The sequence below is a fragment of the Pimephales promelas genome, chromosome 24 (genome assembly GCF_988280905.1).
Source record: "Pimephales promelas chromosome 24, fPimPro1.hap1.1, whole genome shotgun sequence".
In the NCBI taxonomy this organism is placed as follows: domain Eukaryota; kingdom Metazoa; phylum Chordata; class Actinopteri; order Cypriniformes; family Leuciscidae; genus Pimephales; species Pimephales promelas.
In genome coordinates this window covers 19575228-19592166 of record NC_142792.1, presented here as the reverse complement: position 1 = coordinate 19592166, position 16939 = coordinate 19575228, and the positions used below count along the sequence as shown (strand labels likewise).

At 37.7% G+C, this 16939-nt stretch overlaps 2 protein-coding genes across 4 annotated transcripts; one reads left to right on the top strand and one right to left on the bottom strand.

The window, feature by feature from the left end:
• The first annotated feature begins 27 nt into the window (after window positions 1–27).
• LOC148965223 (uncharacterized) lies at window positions 28–5426 on the top strand. Of its 3 annotated transcripts, none has more exons than XM_089126996.1 (14): window positions 28–135; window positions 777–857; window positions 1123–1499; window positions 1690–1791; window positions 1974–2206; window positions 2331–2509; window positions 2645–2738; window positions 2817–3162; window positions 3277–3394; window positions 3477–3568; window positions 3681–3795; window positions 3897–4172; window positions 4322–4483; window positions 5118–5426. In XM_089126996.1, the coding sequence occupies exons 8-14, from the start codon at window positions 3031–3033 to the stop codon at window positions 5321–5323; spliced, it is 1101 nt and encodes a 366-aa protein (XP_088983122.1). In that variant the 5' UTR covers window positions 28–135; window positions 777–857; window positions 1123–1499; window positions 1690–1791; window positions 1974–2206; window positions 2331–2509; window positions 2645–2738; window positions 2817–3030; the 3' UTR covers window positions 5324–5426. The 3 variants fall into 3 exon arrangements, with proteins under 3 accessions (XP_088983122.1, XP_088983121.1, XP_088983123.1); XM_089126995.1 differs by having other exon boundaries at window positions 3894–4172; XM_089126997.1 differs by lacking the exons at window positions 28–135; window positions 777–857 and having other exon boundaries at window positions 1422–1499; window positions 1690–1751; window positions 3894–4172.
• Window positions 5427–10046: 4620 nt separating this feature from the next.
• On the bottom strand, window positions 10047–12990 carry LOC148965222 (uncharacterized). Its single transcript, XM_089127115.1, has 3 exons — window positions 12263–12990; window positions 11007–11178; window positions 10047–10904 (listed from the first exon to the last, which is right to left on the bottom strand). Exons 1-3 carry the CDS (start codon window positions 12461–12463, stop codon window positions 10111–10113), a joined length of 1167 nt encoding a protein of 388 aa, XP_088983241.1. The 5' UTR covers window positions 12464–12990; the 3' UTR covers window positions 10047–10110.
• Window positions 12991–16939: the final 3949 nt, after the last annotated feature.

Here is a 16939-nt window from a genome sequence, read left to right as displayed (position 1 = left end):
AGCTGCAGGAAGAGAAGGCAGCTGCAGCAGCACCAGTAAATACACCTGAACCGAGGGTGGTTTGGAGAAAAAGAGACAATACTGGAAATATCGTTCATGCGAGGCCAAGATCAAGCAGGAATCATTCAGATAAGGGTCAGTATTGTTTTTCATTCAAGATATATTGTAGATTGTTTAACCACTTATGAGTGTATATGTTACAATACATGTATAGCGTAATATGGCAGGGAAACAGTCAACCCAGAATCAGTCATTTGATTTTTTGCATAAAAAGTAGATTAATGAAAGATATCATTAGTCTTGGATTAAGTGAAAGACACATTCAGGTTAATATTAGATATTTCTGCAAAGCATAAAAAATAGTTTAATTGTGGGCTGTATTGACATTGTCAGGCATTCTTGTCAAAATGGTTAATATAACGTCAAATGAGATAGCCTGGTTACTATCATACTTAATCTCTTTCAAGTTATTGGTCTTGGCAAGGCTGTGTTTGAAACACTTTATTCTTCAGAGTGTGTTGTCAATTGCCAACCAACGTGTTTCTTTTTAATCTGCTTCTATATAAGGATTCATATTTGCTGTCATCATCTATATGACACCTTATATGCAGATAACCAATAGTAATTGGACTTTCCCCATTAGGGTTTGGAAAATAAGTGTACTAATATTTCTCTCTAGCTCTATGTTAAACAGTGAGCTTGCACCATTTTAGGCGGGCAACCAGGCATTGGGACAAGTTATAAATGTTGATTTGTGTTGTTTTTATCCTCTACAGCTGATCACATTCGGAAGACTGATCCTCCCTTCATTGCTCCTGACCCTAACTGTGAGGTGGCCTTTACTCCAGAGACTGTTGGTGTGTACTTCATTGTGTCACCATTAGCCCTTGTATATATATGTATGTATATATATATATATATATATATATATGATATTTATGACATTTATGACAGTGGGTTAGAATGTAAATAAATGTTTCTACTTTAAACTTTGGTAGAATACTGATCCTTTCACAGCCAAATTGAGTACACTTTAATATTGTTAAAAAAAAAAATATATATATATATATATATATACACATACATGGAATGAATTTTTTTAATATTCCATATCATTTACAGAGTGTTTTCTACAAGATCTCCAACACTCACTAAGTGAATTCTCTGGTGATGAAGCATCACCTCTTGAAACCCCAAGAGATCCTCTTCTGGCTTCCTCAAACTGGAGCAAAAGACAAAGTCTCTTTTCAGAGAGGTGGAGGGCAGAGAGACCCCGCCTGGTAAACACGGCTGCGGAAAGGGAACATGTGGCAACACACATCTGCCAACAGTGTGGGAGTAATCCAGCGGCTGTCCGGTGTTGTGACTGTAGACCACGTCCCTTCTTCTGTGCTGAATGTGACGTCATGTTCTTCACAACAGAGATGCCATGACTGCTGGATTCTTCCAACCATTGCCTCCAACAACTTACGTGGTGGATATGGCTCTTTCCCATTGTGGTAAGTTCTGGTTTGTGTTCAACATATGTATAATTTTTAGAATAGTTAAGCTCATAAGCTTAATTATTTAAATTATGCCTTTTTTCCATTATTGTTTTATCTTGGATTTATCTTCATTGCCATTGATCTATTACAATCTCAGTCAATACAAATTGATCATAATTCAATTGTACCATATGTTCTTTTTCAGTCCGGCTTGTACCTGTGGAGATGCCTGACAAAATCTGTGGTTGCTCACCAGAGTCATTGAGGGTTAGTCCAGGAAAGACTGTTGCTGTGGTCACAATGAATGGTAAGAATGTGAAGAACTTTATTTTGTCCTGTTTAAGAAGCATCTTAAAAAATAAATATATATCCATACGTGACTACCTACAAGTTTGACATTGATATAAAACTTTTAAAGTAATGTAGAAATTGTACAAAGAACACAAATCCTGGTTTACATTACAGTGGATGTGTTTTTGATATTTCCAGGACGACATGATCTAAGCATGCCCGAGTTAATTTGTGAGGCATGCCAAGCCACTTGGACTTCTGGAGTCGCTGACCTAAACAGAAGTGACTACTGGCCTGCAACCCTTCAATTTGCCACAGTTTATGCCACAGATGTATTTTTTTCATTTGAAGAAATGAAGATGGCGGCACCAGGACTGTCCTGCCAAGCATTTTTAAGAATGCTGAATCAGCGAACTGTCCGCTTTGGTCGTGTGAGTACTTAATTTATCTATCCTGCAGTGTTGTTGATATTTGTTGAGTTGTGGTTTGATAAACTGTTTGATGCTAATTTATTTGTTGTACATTATTAGCTGTTGGTTTCCTTGTTTTTAATAGACTGGCAAGATCTCAGCGGACAGTTTTCTGAAAAGTTTTTTTGAGTGGGAGGCTGTGCGATTTGAGTTGGACAATATGTGCAAGGAAGAACCCTTTAACTGTCCTGCGTGCACCCCTGAAATGCTTGCAGTTTCTGTTGATGGAAACCGCAAGCATTATCGTTTCAAGAATGCTGCTAGGTACTCCAAACTGTGTATCACATTGTTTGTATTAATAGGAAAACATAACTCTTTAATGTGTGAACCAAGAAATCTCAGATTATAAGTTATCATAAATTGTTATCCATCACCAATTGTTGTTTTTTATTTTTTTAGATCTGAGGAACAGGCCATCTTTGAAGACGTCTTCATTGCCAAGGATGAAGACGTGAAAAGATTTGTGGACCACATTCACAACACAACCAAACATGTAAAATTTTGTAAAACCTCTTTCCGAAGAGTTTGTTTATGAGAGTCTTATTTTCATCCACCATTTTTCTTATTGTAGGTCAGTGGAAGAGGTGTTTGTGGAGGTGAGTGGTCAGCAGCCAGAGAGACCTCACAAAGATCTGCCAGCAAGGTAGACGAGGAGGGATTGGAGCTTGCGGTGTGTCGGCACGGTGTCCTGCTCTCTGCCTTAAATATGTATAGGGGGGAAATTTTTGCCTATCCCCTGTACCTGCAAGAAAAGCTGGCCAGTAGGCAAATCACTTTTTTTTTGCATGGATGTGACCTGCAAATATTGGCCCTACCTCCAAAGAGTTGCGAAAAGCTGTCCAGAGCTCCAGCACCTTCTGAACATGAAGCCTTTCCTTTCGGTATTTCATGCCAAAGCCCATGATTTTAAATGTGAGGTAAGGAAATGTTGCTATATGATATAATTGTATTATCTAAATCTACAAACATCTGTTTTTTTTTTTGTTGTTGTTGTTTTTTTAATTGTTTTTATTTTTATTATTCTTAACCAGGTGAAATGGAGTGGGGCATATCAGGATGGGGCTGGTCTAACACTGGGGGAGGAGGTGGAACAGTGCAATGCCTTCCTCTCTAGGATTGCAGTGACCACAAAACATATGTCAAAAGCAGGTAAGGTGACATACTGCACTAGGTACATCCTTATATACTAATTTGGAGGAATATGGTAACATCTTATTTTCTGTCTTTGCAGGACGCACAGACATGCTCACTCTCATGGTCATGCGCTGGAATCAGCAAAAGGTTAACAATTTGGCAATCTCACTGACCCGCCGATATCAAAAGGTAATGACATCAGTAGAATTAATTTTAGATGTTCAGTATTGCATGTTAGCAGTGTATGAAGCTGTGCATCGAACATTTGGTTCTTGTTTCTAACTACTGTTTGTTATTGTAGACCACAAAATCTCTGCAAAGCCAGTTACAAAACCTAGAGACCATGAAAGCCCAATTGACAGTGACAGCGAGCCAATTGGAAGACTGGGTGAATGATGTAAAGGATTGGGCTGACGGTAAGGAAATGATTACTTGTAATACTGTACATTTAGTCACAAATAATTGTAATTGTTACTGGTATTGTAAAGTGCAAACCACACCTATTTCTTCTCAGCAGCAACAACAGCAACAACAACTACGAATGATGCTGATGCCCTGGCCAGCAGAATTGAGGTGCTGGTAGCCAGTATCAAGAGACGTTCCCAGCGTCTCTATAAAGATAACGATGGCAACAAAGGTCGAGCCAGAATCCGCCGCAAGATCAGGGAGGAGAAGGGAATCCTGACATCTGTTGTGGAGAAATACAACAGAATGGTTCCAATCACAGAAACTCTTTGCCTAGACACCATTTTGTCTGGTGAGACAGCTTGGCCATGGCAGCTCCCACACAGTGGTATGTACACTAGACTGTTGACTGCTACTGACAAATCTGATACATAATGGCTTCAAATGTTATTCTGCAACCCCATACTATTTTAGAGGGTCTTTGAAGGTTGATGTTTAAAACTAATGATTTGTTTATTTATCATAAATGCATTCCAGACTCTGTCGATCTAAGGACAAAGAGAAGAGCTTTTGACATCATCATGTCAGTAAGAAGGCTTGAGGAGGAGCAGAAGATTCTTGTTGCAGAGATGGACCACCATTGGAAATCTCTCTCAGCTCGTTCTGATACCCTCAGAGAGCTGTCCTGCTTATTTTCAAGTGAGACACTCTATATTATGTATTTGTAATAAATTACATAACCATAGTAGCCTGGGAAAACCCATACAACTTCCGGCAAATTTAGATTTGCTCTGAAAGTTAGTCTGGCAAAGAGCTCATTCAAGCTCATTTCCAATCCGTCGAAATCGTTGCACCAATCAGAAACGTTGGGGCGGGCTTTACACGATGACAACAGCGCTAGGATTTTGAAGCAGATTTTGTAGCCTACATTATAAAGTTGGGTGCCGCTGTCAAATCACTCATTCGAATCAGCTATCGTGTCTGTTTTAAGCGCTTTGAACGTTTCCTTTGTGTTAAAAACCGAGCAAAGAACAACACTCGGAGATGTTTCTCCGCCGCTCTGCATACGTCATCTCCTTCATCACTCTGATTGGTTTTAGGTCTATCCGCGATGTCCGTTGGTGACGCCCCTCTGGAAATGATTTGTCTATGATGCTTTGCCAGACCATAACTCAATTATGAATGAATGGTCTGGTTTCAACCAGGCTATAGCCATAGGGTTGCACCGACAAAAGATTGCTATTAGGGGGCCCTAATAAATATACACACAACAATGATGACTGTTTATAACGTTTCTAAGGCTGGTATTATATTCTTGTGTTCCTCTTTTAAGATTCGCAATGTGATCTAAGTGGAGAGGGTTTGAAAGGTCTGCACAGCATCATCCTCAGAAAGCGGCATCAAATCAGAGAAATGAAGGTGCAAGCAAGAGACTGTTACCTCCAAGTTTTGTCTGGAGCAGAGAACATCAGCTTTTTGGACAATGCATCATCTGATGAGTACGACAGTGACGATGACATTTCTGATGATGGACTGTAATCTACAAGACTGTAACACCTTTCATACTTGGACAATAGCCTTAACTATGAATATAAAGCATGTAATAAAATCTGCTATTTATCACCATATAAATAAAACCAAAGTGTAACCTCTTCTTTCACATACATAGAAATGTGTACATGCATGCCTCTTAAACCAGTCAGTGGTGGAATGTAATTGCATTAATTAAAGTACTGTACTGTGAGGTATAGTAACTTTCATTAGTTGAACTGTAGGGTGCTGTATAACAATTGGCTTTATGCCCAGCTGCACTACTTCCTGAACTTCAGCCAGCTCCTTATTTCCTGTCTGCCATTATTGGCCAAATTGATTAATTCAGGTGTGTCTGATTATTGTTGCCATGACTACTGAGGTCAAGCACACCTGAATTAATCAATTTGGCCAATAATGGCAGACAGGAAACAAGGAGCTGACTGAAATTCAGGAAGTAGTGCAGCTGTGCATAAAGCCCATTGAAACCTGTTTAGTGACATGGAAGAAGCAGATTATGAGGAGGAAAACCATAATGATGAGGAGGAATAATCATTATTATGATCACTACAGATCATTTGTTAGACAATAGATAAAAAAAAAAATTAAGAACAGAATCCAAAACACGCAGTTACCAAAAAGAAATGTATCGCAACTAAGTAATTTTGTTTTTGCAATTACGTTAAAAAGTATAATAATGACAAGGTGAATAAATTGTGTACTGTAAGCACTGCAAGTATAGAATTGTACTGAATATAGGTTAATGCTTCCTTTTACAGTACTGTACAGTGTACTTACCTAGAAAGTACTGGCTAATATAAGGTAAGTACATGGGCTAGTGGTAGGTTCAGGGTTAGAACATAGTTATTACCCAGTGATTGTATTTACTATAATTAGTATATAGTATGTACATGGGTAACGGGAATGTAAAATGCATATTGTTACCGAATATTATATAGTATTGAATGTCTTCAGCACTGTTTTGCATACTGTGAAAAGACAACTGCAAAAGACAAAAAGGTTACCGTGAAAAAAGCCTAAATCAAAAGCATGTTACAGTTTTTACCAACTGCCTACACACAAAATCTTTTCATGTCACATGATTTTTGAAACCTCTCACTCAAAGTGCAAAACTATATGCCAAATCTTCAAACCATACGTTATTTCTCAGCTTTTGACTCAATTGCATAAAACACTTTTTTTTTTCAAAACACTACACACAATTCTCTTAAAAATAAGATAGCTACACAAGATAGCTAAAACACAAAGACACAACCAATCAAAATGCTACACTTAGTTATTCACCACACTCCTCACATGTGCAAACATTACACACACTCCTCACATGTGCAAACATTGCTTATGTACATGTTTATAGTTTTGTTGTATGCTATGTATACAATAGTAATGTTTGGCCTAATATATAATTTCTGTTTCTACATTGCATTGGTGTTTACGCGTACTTGTTACCCCTCTCAGCAGATTACTCTCACTGTAGAACATTGTATTGAAATGTAGATATAAGCCTATGAAAGACCAAAGAGCTTTAGATTTAGAACAGCAGTGTTTACATGGTATATTCAAAAGTGTATTATTATATTATTGTATTATTATACTATTATTATTAAAACGTGTGTAAACAGAAATGTACACTCAGAAGAATTATTGCAAAATCATGGTCAGTGAGAGAGTGATTCTGCCTCAACATCATGTCTTCATGTTGGTCCGGCCGGAAGACCTTGGCCACATCACAGACAATGTCATCTCAGGCAAAAGGAAAATCGCTAAAGCAGATCCAGCCTTTAAAACATTCTCCACACCTTGCTCTGCTCTTTCTCATCCTCCTCCTCTTCCTCTTTGTTCACCACCTATTTCACATACTCTCCCTCTTATATTGTTACCATCCATTGTTTGTATCAACATTCAGTGCAACATTTTAAATCAATTTTGGAACTCTGAACTGACTTGTATTATGTGCAATTGGTTTGATCTCATCAATTAGAAATAAGTGAACAATTTTGAGTTGTTGTCTGTAAACGGGGTTAGTGTTTTAGCAATTCTGAAAAGTCTATTTTAAAACATTTGTAAAATATTACTGTATTTTTGTGTTACGAGTGCAGATCAAAAACCAAACACAAGCATATATAAATATAGAAAAGGTGGGGAATATGTGCAGATATAAATGTGACTCAATACAGTTTGTTGTCCATGATGAAGAGAGTAGCTATATCCGCCCTTCCTCCCTCAGGGGTCCTGTAGCACCCCTGGAAAAGCAAAAAAAAAAAAAAAAAAACACTCTGCAAAGTCTGCAAATGCAAAGTCTGATAAGCGTATAGAAGTGAAAATTGGTAGGACAATTATTTTTGTTATGTTTAATACATAATGTTGAACAGAGATGTCTGGCATACATGGAAAGGTGTTACAAAAGCATTTTAAAAAGTGCTCACAGTGAAATACCACATTTTAGTCTGAATCTCATATATGTCGAAGAGATTAGCTTAATTAACATATTTAGATGTACTTTTGTTCATTAAAGATTGTATTTATTTAATTCCATAACAAAACGTTTTAAAACTATATTACCCATGAGCCTCTATCGTTGTGTCACTGGGACGGGCGCTGTAAATTGTAGTTCATTGAAGTGTGTAGTTACACTACAAGGTTAGGGTTAGGATCTCGGTAAAGGTGTAATATCTTTTAATATAGCAATACCTCATTGTTAACTGGTAGTATTATTGACGTCATAACGACAGCAAAACATAGTTTGCGATATGGAGCGTTTTTTATTCTGACATAAACGTTAGTCCAACCACAGCTTGTCCTGCTGGCGCCATGGAAACGTCAAAACTACGTCACACTTGGCCATTTGGTGGTTCTTCCGACTTTTGATGTACACAAATCCAGGATATTTATTTATTTTGTTGTTATTTTTCATTGAAAGAAATACGACTTAATTTCCATGATTATTTATGTATAATGTATTATTGTATAACGTAATAATAATATATGAGCGATCTTACAAAAATACAAACTCTTGATAGTTATTATAGCATTGCAGTATTTGTTTTGAACCGATGTAAATAAATCTCTTAATCAAATTCAAAAGGGACTAACAAAACCCCCTTCAATGAAAACTATATATAATCTAATAAGTAAATTGAAGCCATCATGTTCACCATGAATGCCCACTACCTTGTAGTTCACCTTAGTTTTTCATGTGATGTGCCAAAATATATGAAGACGTTTCTTTAACCCCTTCCCTTTGAAGAACACATTGCCCCCAATATATATATATATATATATATATATATATACACACACACACACACATTTAGTTTTACATTATTTTGCTGTGAATAAATGCAAGGCAAATATAAATAGGTAATTACAATAATAACAATTTTGATTATAAATGTTAAAGGAATTAATATCTAATATTGTAATTGAATATTTCAAACACCACATTTAAGTGACATTTTAATATATTAAGGAGTATTCTGTTGTTTACCAAACAAATAGATAAAGTAGACTTACCTATACTAAAAAAAATAAATAAAAAAATTAATAATTCCTTTGGGAATTCCATTATGTCAAACTCCCAACTGCACTAATTTTCTCCCTTATGATCTGTGCAGTTCATGAAAAAGGTTGTTTTTTAAACACCATTAAGCAAGTAAACACAAAAGAGACTGGGTATTGTGCAAAAAACTTTAATGAACAAAAGCAAGAAAAAAAAAAATACAAAAATACAATACAAAAAGAATACAAAAAGAAGAAAAAATCTGCTTAAGTCCAGCTGACTAGGCTCACGACACATCATGCTGAAAGCTGGTTGGGATGTGGGGAATTAGGCATAAAATGTGCGAATTCACTGGCAGGCTCCCACGTATCATCCCAAGTTTTGCCACTGTAAAATATCATAAGTGCAAAAAAAATTCATTAGAACACAGAGAAAACAAATCTAAATCACTGTTGGGTTCAATTTAGATAGTTCATCAAAATGTAAAAGTGTTTCAGATGCTGAAAGATTAATTTATGTATGCATGATAATACTTTTGTAATGCATTACCGAGTGGATGTCCTTGCAGGCTCAATAAATAAGCTAGTTCAGAGCTAGAGCTAGCCACTAGAGTACTTACTAGAAACAGAAACCATGATAATTATAATAATAATTTTTACATGTATATAGCACTTACATGATCACATCAGGACCATTTTATTGTCCATACATTGGCTGTCTGTCAGCTAATTTTAGAACTATATTAATTACTTTAGAAGTAAAGAAGTTACTTTAGAATTACCACAGCAAGTGCTTGGGAGCACTTCGACTCGGCACAGTAATATCATCACTCGTGAAAAGTCCTCTCCCTCGACAGAGTGAAGATATTACTGCGCCGAGTTCATAGATATATGAACTTGCACTTGCTGTGGTATTCCCCCATACAATATATTTATCCACTTTACACGCTTAGAAAAGCACAGTGTTTTATTTTGTGTCACCATCCTAGGTTGAGTTACACTGCTAATGTAACTGTATTTAAATAGGGAAAACATGGAGGTGTTTGGTCGCTTCTCTGCTTGGCCCCTATTGAATGAACTGGGCTAGTTAAGTGCGATCAAAGTGTCTTGCGCGCCAGAGTGATTGAGTGCACGCACTGAGACGACAGAGGTATGTATTAATTCCTCTTAGTTAAGGGAATAACATAGTTTAATATGAAAAAAAAAAGTCAGGCCACAGCTAAATACCTAAATACTGCAAACTGGGTACCAATAACTGTTCGCTGAATTATTCCAATTCACATGAAGTCAACTCTAACTGGAGCAAAATTATTTAGTGTGGAGTAAGATGTACCATGCAAAAAGTTACCTTTTCTTCTGTTCTTCACACGTGGCCCTTCCTGACTCAAAGACGTGGAGATGGAAGAGGCAGACAGAGATGGAGGAGAGACAGAGCGAGAATAGTGTGAAGAGGTAGAGGTGTTTTTACGTTTAATTTGTCGCAAAGATTTAGAGCATGGCAGTGAAAGTGGGGAAGAAAGTGAAGGAAGAATAGATGTAGAAGTAGAAGAGGAAGTAGGAGAGAGAGAGGTTGGAGAGAGTGGGGAAGACAAAGGAACAAGGTTAAGAACAAATACAGTCTCCTCCACCGCCATTTGACCCTCTGCCGCCGCTTGATCCTCCGTCACCATTTGATCCTCTTCCGCCGCCTGACCCTCCACCACCTTTTGACTCTCGGCCGCCGCTTGACCCTCCACCGCCGCTTGACCCTCCACAGCCATTTGACCCCCCGCCGCTGCTTGACACTCCGTCACCATTTGATCCTCCGCCGCCGCTTGATCCTCCGTCACCATTTGATCCTCTGCCGCCGCTTGACCCTCCGCAACCTTTTGACCCTCCGCCGCCGCTTGATCCTCCACCACAATTTGACCCTCCGCTGCCGCTTGATCCTCCGCCACCATTTGACCCTCCGCCGCCCCTTGATCCTCCGCCGTCACTTTATCCGACGCTTGGTCCTCCGCTGCCGCTCGACCCTCTGCCGCCGCTCGACCCTCTGCTGCTTGACTCTCCGGTTGCTGTGCTAAGGAGGTTGCTATAATACAAGTTTACTTTAATTTAAAACCTGAACATATTAACAAAGAAATATACATGTATCTTAAAATATTCATAATTGCTAAACCAAAACATTACTTACATTTTGTCAAGATAAATTCATAGGCCCTCCGCATTTTATCCAAAAGAGTTTTAGTGACAGGAGTGGGGTGCAGATGGGTAATTATATCTGCAACCCATTTATTTGAAGCCCTTTTGTCTGGCTTGCCAATAAATAATATTGGCTTGTACCCCACAGCTTCAAGTTTACTCACCTGAAATGAACAAAAGCAGTTATCACACATTAGTTAAACCCACTGAATTATTAGAAACTTTAGTACTATATAAAGCAATTTTATTTTAAAAACATTTGATGGAGTTGGAGTACAATGCAAGAAACATTACTCTTAAACTGTACAATCAATGACCAGTTTCAGATAAGGCCAGAGGTACTCTGCAGTTTCTGTCATTGCAATCATGCCTTACTTAAAGGAGTAGTTCACTTTTAAAAAACTTTTGCTGATAATTTACTCACCCCCATGTCATCCAAGATGTCCATGTCTGTCTTTCTTCAGTCGAAAAGAAATTAAGGTTTTTGATGAAAACATTCCAGGATTTTCTCCATATAATGGACTTCAATGGGAACCAAACAGTTCAAGGTCGAAAAGACACTTTCAGTGCAAACTGTTCAAAGGGCTTTAAACGACACCAGACGATGAATAAGGGTCTTATCTAGCGAAACTATTGGTCATTTAATAAATAAATAACAAAGTTTACGTTTTGTAAGCTCAAATGGTCGCCTTGCTCTGGTCTGTGAGCGTTCGTGACTCTCCTGTTCGAACTCGTTCATCAAAATGAACGAATCTTTTTTCGAGTCATTTTTGAAATGACCGATTGTTTCGCTTGATAAGACCCTTATCCATCGTCTGGAGTCGTTTAAAGCCCTTTGAACAGTTTGCACTGAAACTGTCATTTGGACCTTGAACCGTTTGGACCCCATTAAAGTCCATTATATGGAGAAAAATCCAGGAATGATTTCATCAAAAACCTTAATTTCTTTTTGACTGAAGAAAGAAAGACATGGACATCTTGGATGACATAGGGGGTGAGTAAATTATCAGCAAAATTTTTTTTTAAAGTGAACTACTCCTTTAATACTTCACAGAGAACACAACTTATAGTTACGCTCTAGCACAATTTGTAGGTAAAAAAGGATTATTCCATGTATGCAATAAGACTATGTTAGTAAAGGCCAGGTCACATTGGTATATATGTCTGATATGCAATGTGTGAAAAACACAAGCTTTCAGCTTCACCTCAGGTTACACTAACTTATGAAATATTAAAACTTTTACTTACTGCAATACGGGCAGAATCAATTATACGCCCAGCATTTCTGCTTTTAAGCACAGATTCCCCCCACTGGCTATCCAGTGACACCACTTTTTCTTGGATTTTTTTTTTGGTGGACAGGCTTGCAAAACAAACATTGCAAGTTTTCCTGTTTGCCTGATTGGGAGTCTGGCAAGAAGGGCAGGGCCTGAATTTGGGCCTTGTCATGACTTGACAACAAATATACACAAAAACAAACAACACAGAAAGAGAAAGAGAGAGAGAGAGAGAGAGAGAGAGAGAGAGAGAGAGAGAGAGAGAGAGAGAGAGAGAGAGAGAGAAACAGACAGACGTGGCTCTTAAAAGTGCCTTTATTGTGTGTTTCTGTGTGTGTATGTGTCGTGTGGGATAAAGAGCAGGCAAAATTGAAGGACCTGATGAGAGAGAAAAAAGCAAATCAGAATTGAACACCTTAATTTTACAACAGTATTCTTCTATTTGCCAGATTGGATAGTTTTCCAGCCAATTGGTTGGTTTTAGGTCGCACTAAGTGTGATAAAAAGGGCATAACAATTAATTTATATTATTTATTATACATTTGTTTGAGTGTTAATTATATAATTTTGCGTGGATTTTAAACAAATAGGCTGTAAAACAAACCAATCTGGCAACACCGTTCTTCATCTGAACATTTATAATGTTGAATAACAGTTGTGTGCTAATGTAATACTGAAAACCTTAAAATCTCCACTAGTATTGCCTTACTTGATTATTTCATAGGATTATATGCAACAAAATTTGACAAAAACTTTAATTCAATTAACTTTGCTGGCCTGCACATTTGGTGCAGCATCAAGCTATATTTTCATATTGTCTCTTTCCGTCATTTACTGTCAAAATAAATTGCCACCTTACACATCTAAAGGTTCTAAACACAACTTCTTGTCCTAATTCAAGAGTTTTTGATGTGTACATTTAAGAATAGTATCCATCTCTATTAATTAACTCTTCTACTTACCGAGTGGAAAATCGCAATGGACCTCGGGATCGCCCCATACAGTGACGTCAGCGTTATTAATTTAGATGATTTAAAAAAAATACAAATTTAAATTAAAAAAACATTATAAATTTTATATAAACATTATATATATATTTATTAACATAAACAAAACTCCGATAAAAATACGTTATCCTGCATGCTCTAAAGCACGTGTACATCATGGATGCCAGTAACGTAACCTTCGACAAGAAAACGCTTAAACTGCTTACTTGCACACGCCGTGGAGCGTTGTTAAACTCACCGTTAAATGCCTTTCTACATGCAGTTTAGCGTTGATTTGGTTAAACTCTCCTCTGAATGCCGCTTTACCTGCAGTTGAGTGTTGTTAAACTCACCGATGAATGGTTGTACAACACAATGAGCGTTGTTAAACTCATCGATGAATGCGGTTGCACATGAAGCCGCTAAACCTTTGCGGAGACTGAGGGCACTTTGAAATCAGATTGTGAGGGTTTTTAAACATGTAGAAACAGTTGGATCACCACCACTATACTAGCCCTGGCATAGATCATTTATTGTAGCCTATTCATTTTTATTGCAGTCTCGACTCTCGACCCATTCGCAGCAGACCATTGCGGTGAGCTTACCCAAGACGTCAAATTTCAACGCTACAGGCTCCGGTTGAGAGATCTATAGAAGTCTATCGGACTACCCTGCACGTTGAAAAATGACGACAAAGGTATACCCAGTGCGTCAAGAAATGACGCCAAGGGGTCCTGCCCAAGCGTCCATATGTGACGAGTTGGGGTGTGAGAATGTGTTGGTGCAAATGCCCGCGCTCTTGCGTCACCAAATCACTGTCAAGTCAAGTCAAGTCACCTTTGTTTATATAGCGCTTTTTACAATACAAATTGTTTCAAGATACAGTATTCTAAAGTGTTACCAAAATTTGTACGAATTGCTGTGAGATCTGGTTGAAAATTTTTAATTTTTACAATTCTTGCAAAAATGCATAATTTTGTGTTTCAATTGACATCTGGGCAAGTGTGTACAGTCTTTCTTGCAGCATATTGGACCGCAGGAATTATTTTTATCAGCCCCAGATGGGAGATAGGAATTTAGAAAAATGAAAAGATAAGGGGGAAAATTAAATTAATTCAAAACTGCCAATAGGTGGCGGCAAATCATTATCTTAATGAGTGAGTCATTCAATCATTCAGTCAAACAATCCATTCAAAATGGTTGATTTATTTAGCGAATAAATTGTGACTGTGTCCGAAAGTGACTCATCAGGCAATGAATTTACTGAATTGTATTAATTTCGTTGGCATTTTTGCCCCAAGCCATGATAATTTTCGACCCTGTGTGCGTGGCGTGATGGAGGGGGACGGGGCTCTTTTTCGAGCGCAAGCAGAGGGCCCTTCAGTTGAAACATAGCAAAGGCCTCTACTGAGTGAGTGTAACTCTGTGACAATTGAGGCACATTTACTCTCACTTTCTCTGACAGTCAACATCACATTGATCTCATCAGTTTACACTCTAGTCTAGAGGACACAGGTGTGTGTTCATTATGTAATGACAATATACATGGACCACAGGAAATTCTGTCAAGCAGCCACACTGCAAAAAATGTTTTCCTATAGTTTTTTTTCTTCTCCAGTAAAAATATTTAAACATTCGTAAACCATGGTAAATTGACCCGAGAAGTAAAATTTCATAAGATTTACAGACTTTGCAGAGATTATACCTTGAATTAGATTTATGCGTATCCTATTGGAAACCCTCATTCATCTTATTTAAAACACTAATTGTTAATTAAAACAAAATTAAAATTCATAAGACGACCTTGCTTATAGTTGCCTTTTTTTATATTGTTTTGAAAGGGCTTTTGTATTTTGCCCAGAGGTTTGTCTTGGGGGCATAGGTGAGTTTGTTGCATTTGACATTTTCCATAGGGCTCTTTCAGGCCCACTGAACTGACGGGGATTGACATTTAATTACTGGTGAGCAGTCACGCAGTTCGGCTAATTACAATCCCTGGAGTTTAGTCATCATACCTAATTAACTTTTACTTTCATGAAAGCTTAATGGCACAGGGCGATGGTGTTCCCGCATGCTACACTTTGCAAATATTGATAATGAGTTTTGGAAAGTAATTCCAAAAAGAACTTCTGACTTCCTGTGTACCTTATGTGGAGATCATGCCGATCCATTCGCAAGATCAGATCTATTTGTTAGGTCTTGTAAGAGAGCACCACACGTTGAACTCTCTGTTCACCCACTGTGCTCTCATCAGACACAATGTTGCTCCCCTCTGATGGTGTATCATGATGATAATGAGCAAGAGAACGCCACATGGTGTATTTATACCCCTCACCATGGTAACAGAGGGCAGACCACTGGTTTCAAGCTGCTGGTCACCAGAGTGTCATCTATCTCTCGGCAGGTGAAGGCATCACTCTGGCTTTACTCATACCTCAAGGTCATTTTTTGTTTTGTTAAATTCGTTGACTCAGTGGTACTCAGCTTATGTTTTTGTAGAAGTCAATGGAATGGATCATATCCATGTTTTATAATGAAAAATAAATTGTTTTAAATGCTTTTTAGGCAAGTATTTTCATAGGAGAAAATAGATGAACACAATTGTTGATCTTTTCAATAGGATTCCATAATGTGACAGTTTAAGGGATAGTTCACACAGAAATTCTGTGATCATTTACTTACTCCCATTGTAAAGCCAGGTTACACCTGATGGTCAGTGTATTAACAACATTTTATGATTGAACCCATGGATGTTTTTGTGATATTGATAATGTATATATATAAAACAAGAGACTTTATATTGTTAACTGTGAATGACAGTATACATTTGTAAAGGCACAAAGAATGACATTTGTGATGATTAGTGTAGTGCAATACCTATTAAGATATGAGTAATCTATGTATGAATATACATTATCCAAATTAGTGGCACAGTCTGGTTGCAGTAGAGATGAAACCGGATCTACCTGCAGCAGTCCAATAAGACTTTATTTATAACAAAATCAAGCTAACAGAAATTCTCGGGTATCCAAAAAAAGAACCGAACAACCAGTAAACCATAACGATGACGTTAGAGGAGAAACAAACTAGACATCTGATCTGCTACTAAAGAGACAAATAGGAGGCAGGGGAAGGAGGAAGACTGAACTAATGAACGAACTGACAGCAAAACAATGAAAACTGAATAAAAAATAGAACATACATGTGACAGTTAGGCTATAGCCGTTTGAGTAAGGCACCAGGTCACAGAGTGACTAGTAAGGTTGTTTATTTATGGGTGCTTGAAAAAAACTTTCTTTGTTCCTAGCAGTTCTTGGTTCTTTAAATCAGGGGTTCTCAAACATTTTGGTGCCAGGGACCCCTTTCAGGGGAAAAAAAATTCCAAGGACCCCCCTCATATTTATAACAGTTATTGAGCACAAAGTTAATGTGTGAGCGGCAAATGAAATATTTTTGCACAAAATGAATGGTCTCCACCCAGGGTACTATGCAGGAATTTCTAAATAGCCTACTGAGGTAACGAAAGTGATCTTGCTAGGAATCACTTAGTTAGGATCCCTCACTTAGGAATTTTTGATGTTCTTGATCTACACATGTGCATTTTAAGGTGTTTTAAGGCCCCACAATTGGATAACTATAGATTTAGTAGAAGCATGTCAGTC

Bases quoted from the DNA above. Each gene is read 5' to 3' on its own strand.
- LOC148965223 (XM_089126995.1), top strand. From the start codon at position 3,031: ATGGATGTGACCTGCAAATATTGGCCCTACCTCCAAAGAGTTGCGAAA. The intron at 3,796-3,893 runs GTAAGGAAATGA...ATTTCTTCTCAG, and splicing joins TGTAAAGGATTGGGCTGACG to CAGCAACAACAGCAACAACA. The intron at 4,484-5,117 runs GTGAGACACTCT...TCCTCTTTTAAG, and splicing joins GCTGTCCTGCTTATTTTCAA to ATTCGCAATGTGATCTAAGT.
- LOC148965222 (XM_089127115.1), bottom strand. From the start codon at position 12,463: ATGACAAGGCCCAAATTCAGGCCCTGCCCTTCTTGCCAGACTCCCAAT. The intron at 11,179-12,262 runs GTAAGTAAAAGT...TGTTCATTTCAG, and splicing joins TTGATTCTGCCCGTATTGCA to GTGAGTAAACTTGAAGCTGT. The intron at 10,905-11,006 runs GTAAGTAATGTT...CTTGTATTATAG, and splicing joins TGAATTTATCTTGACAAAAT to CAACCTCCTTAGCACAGCAA.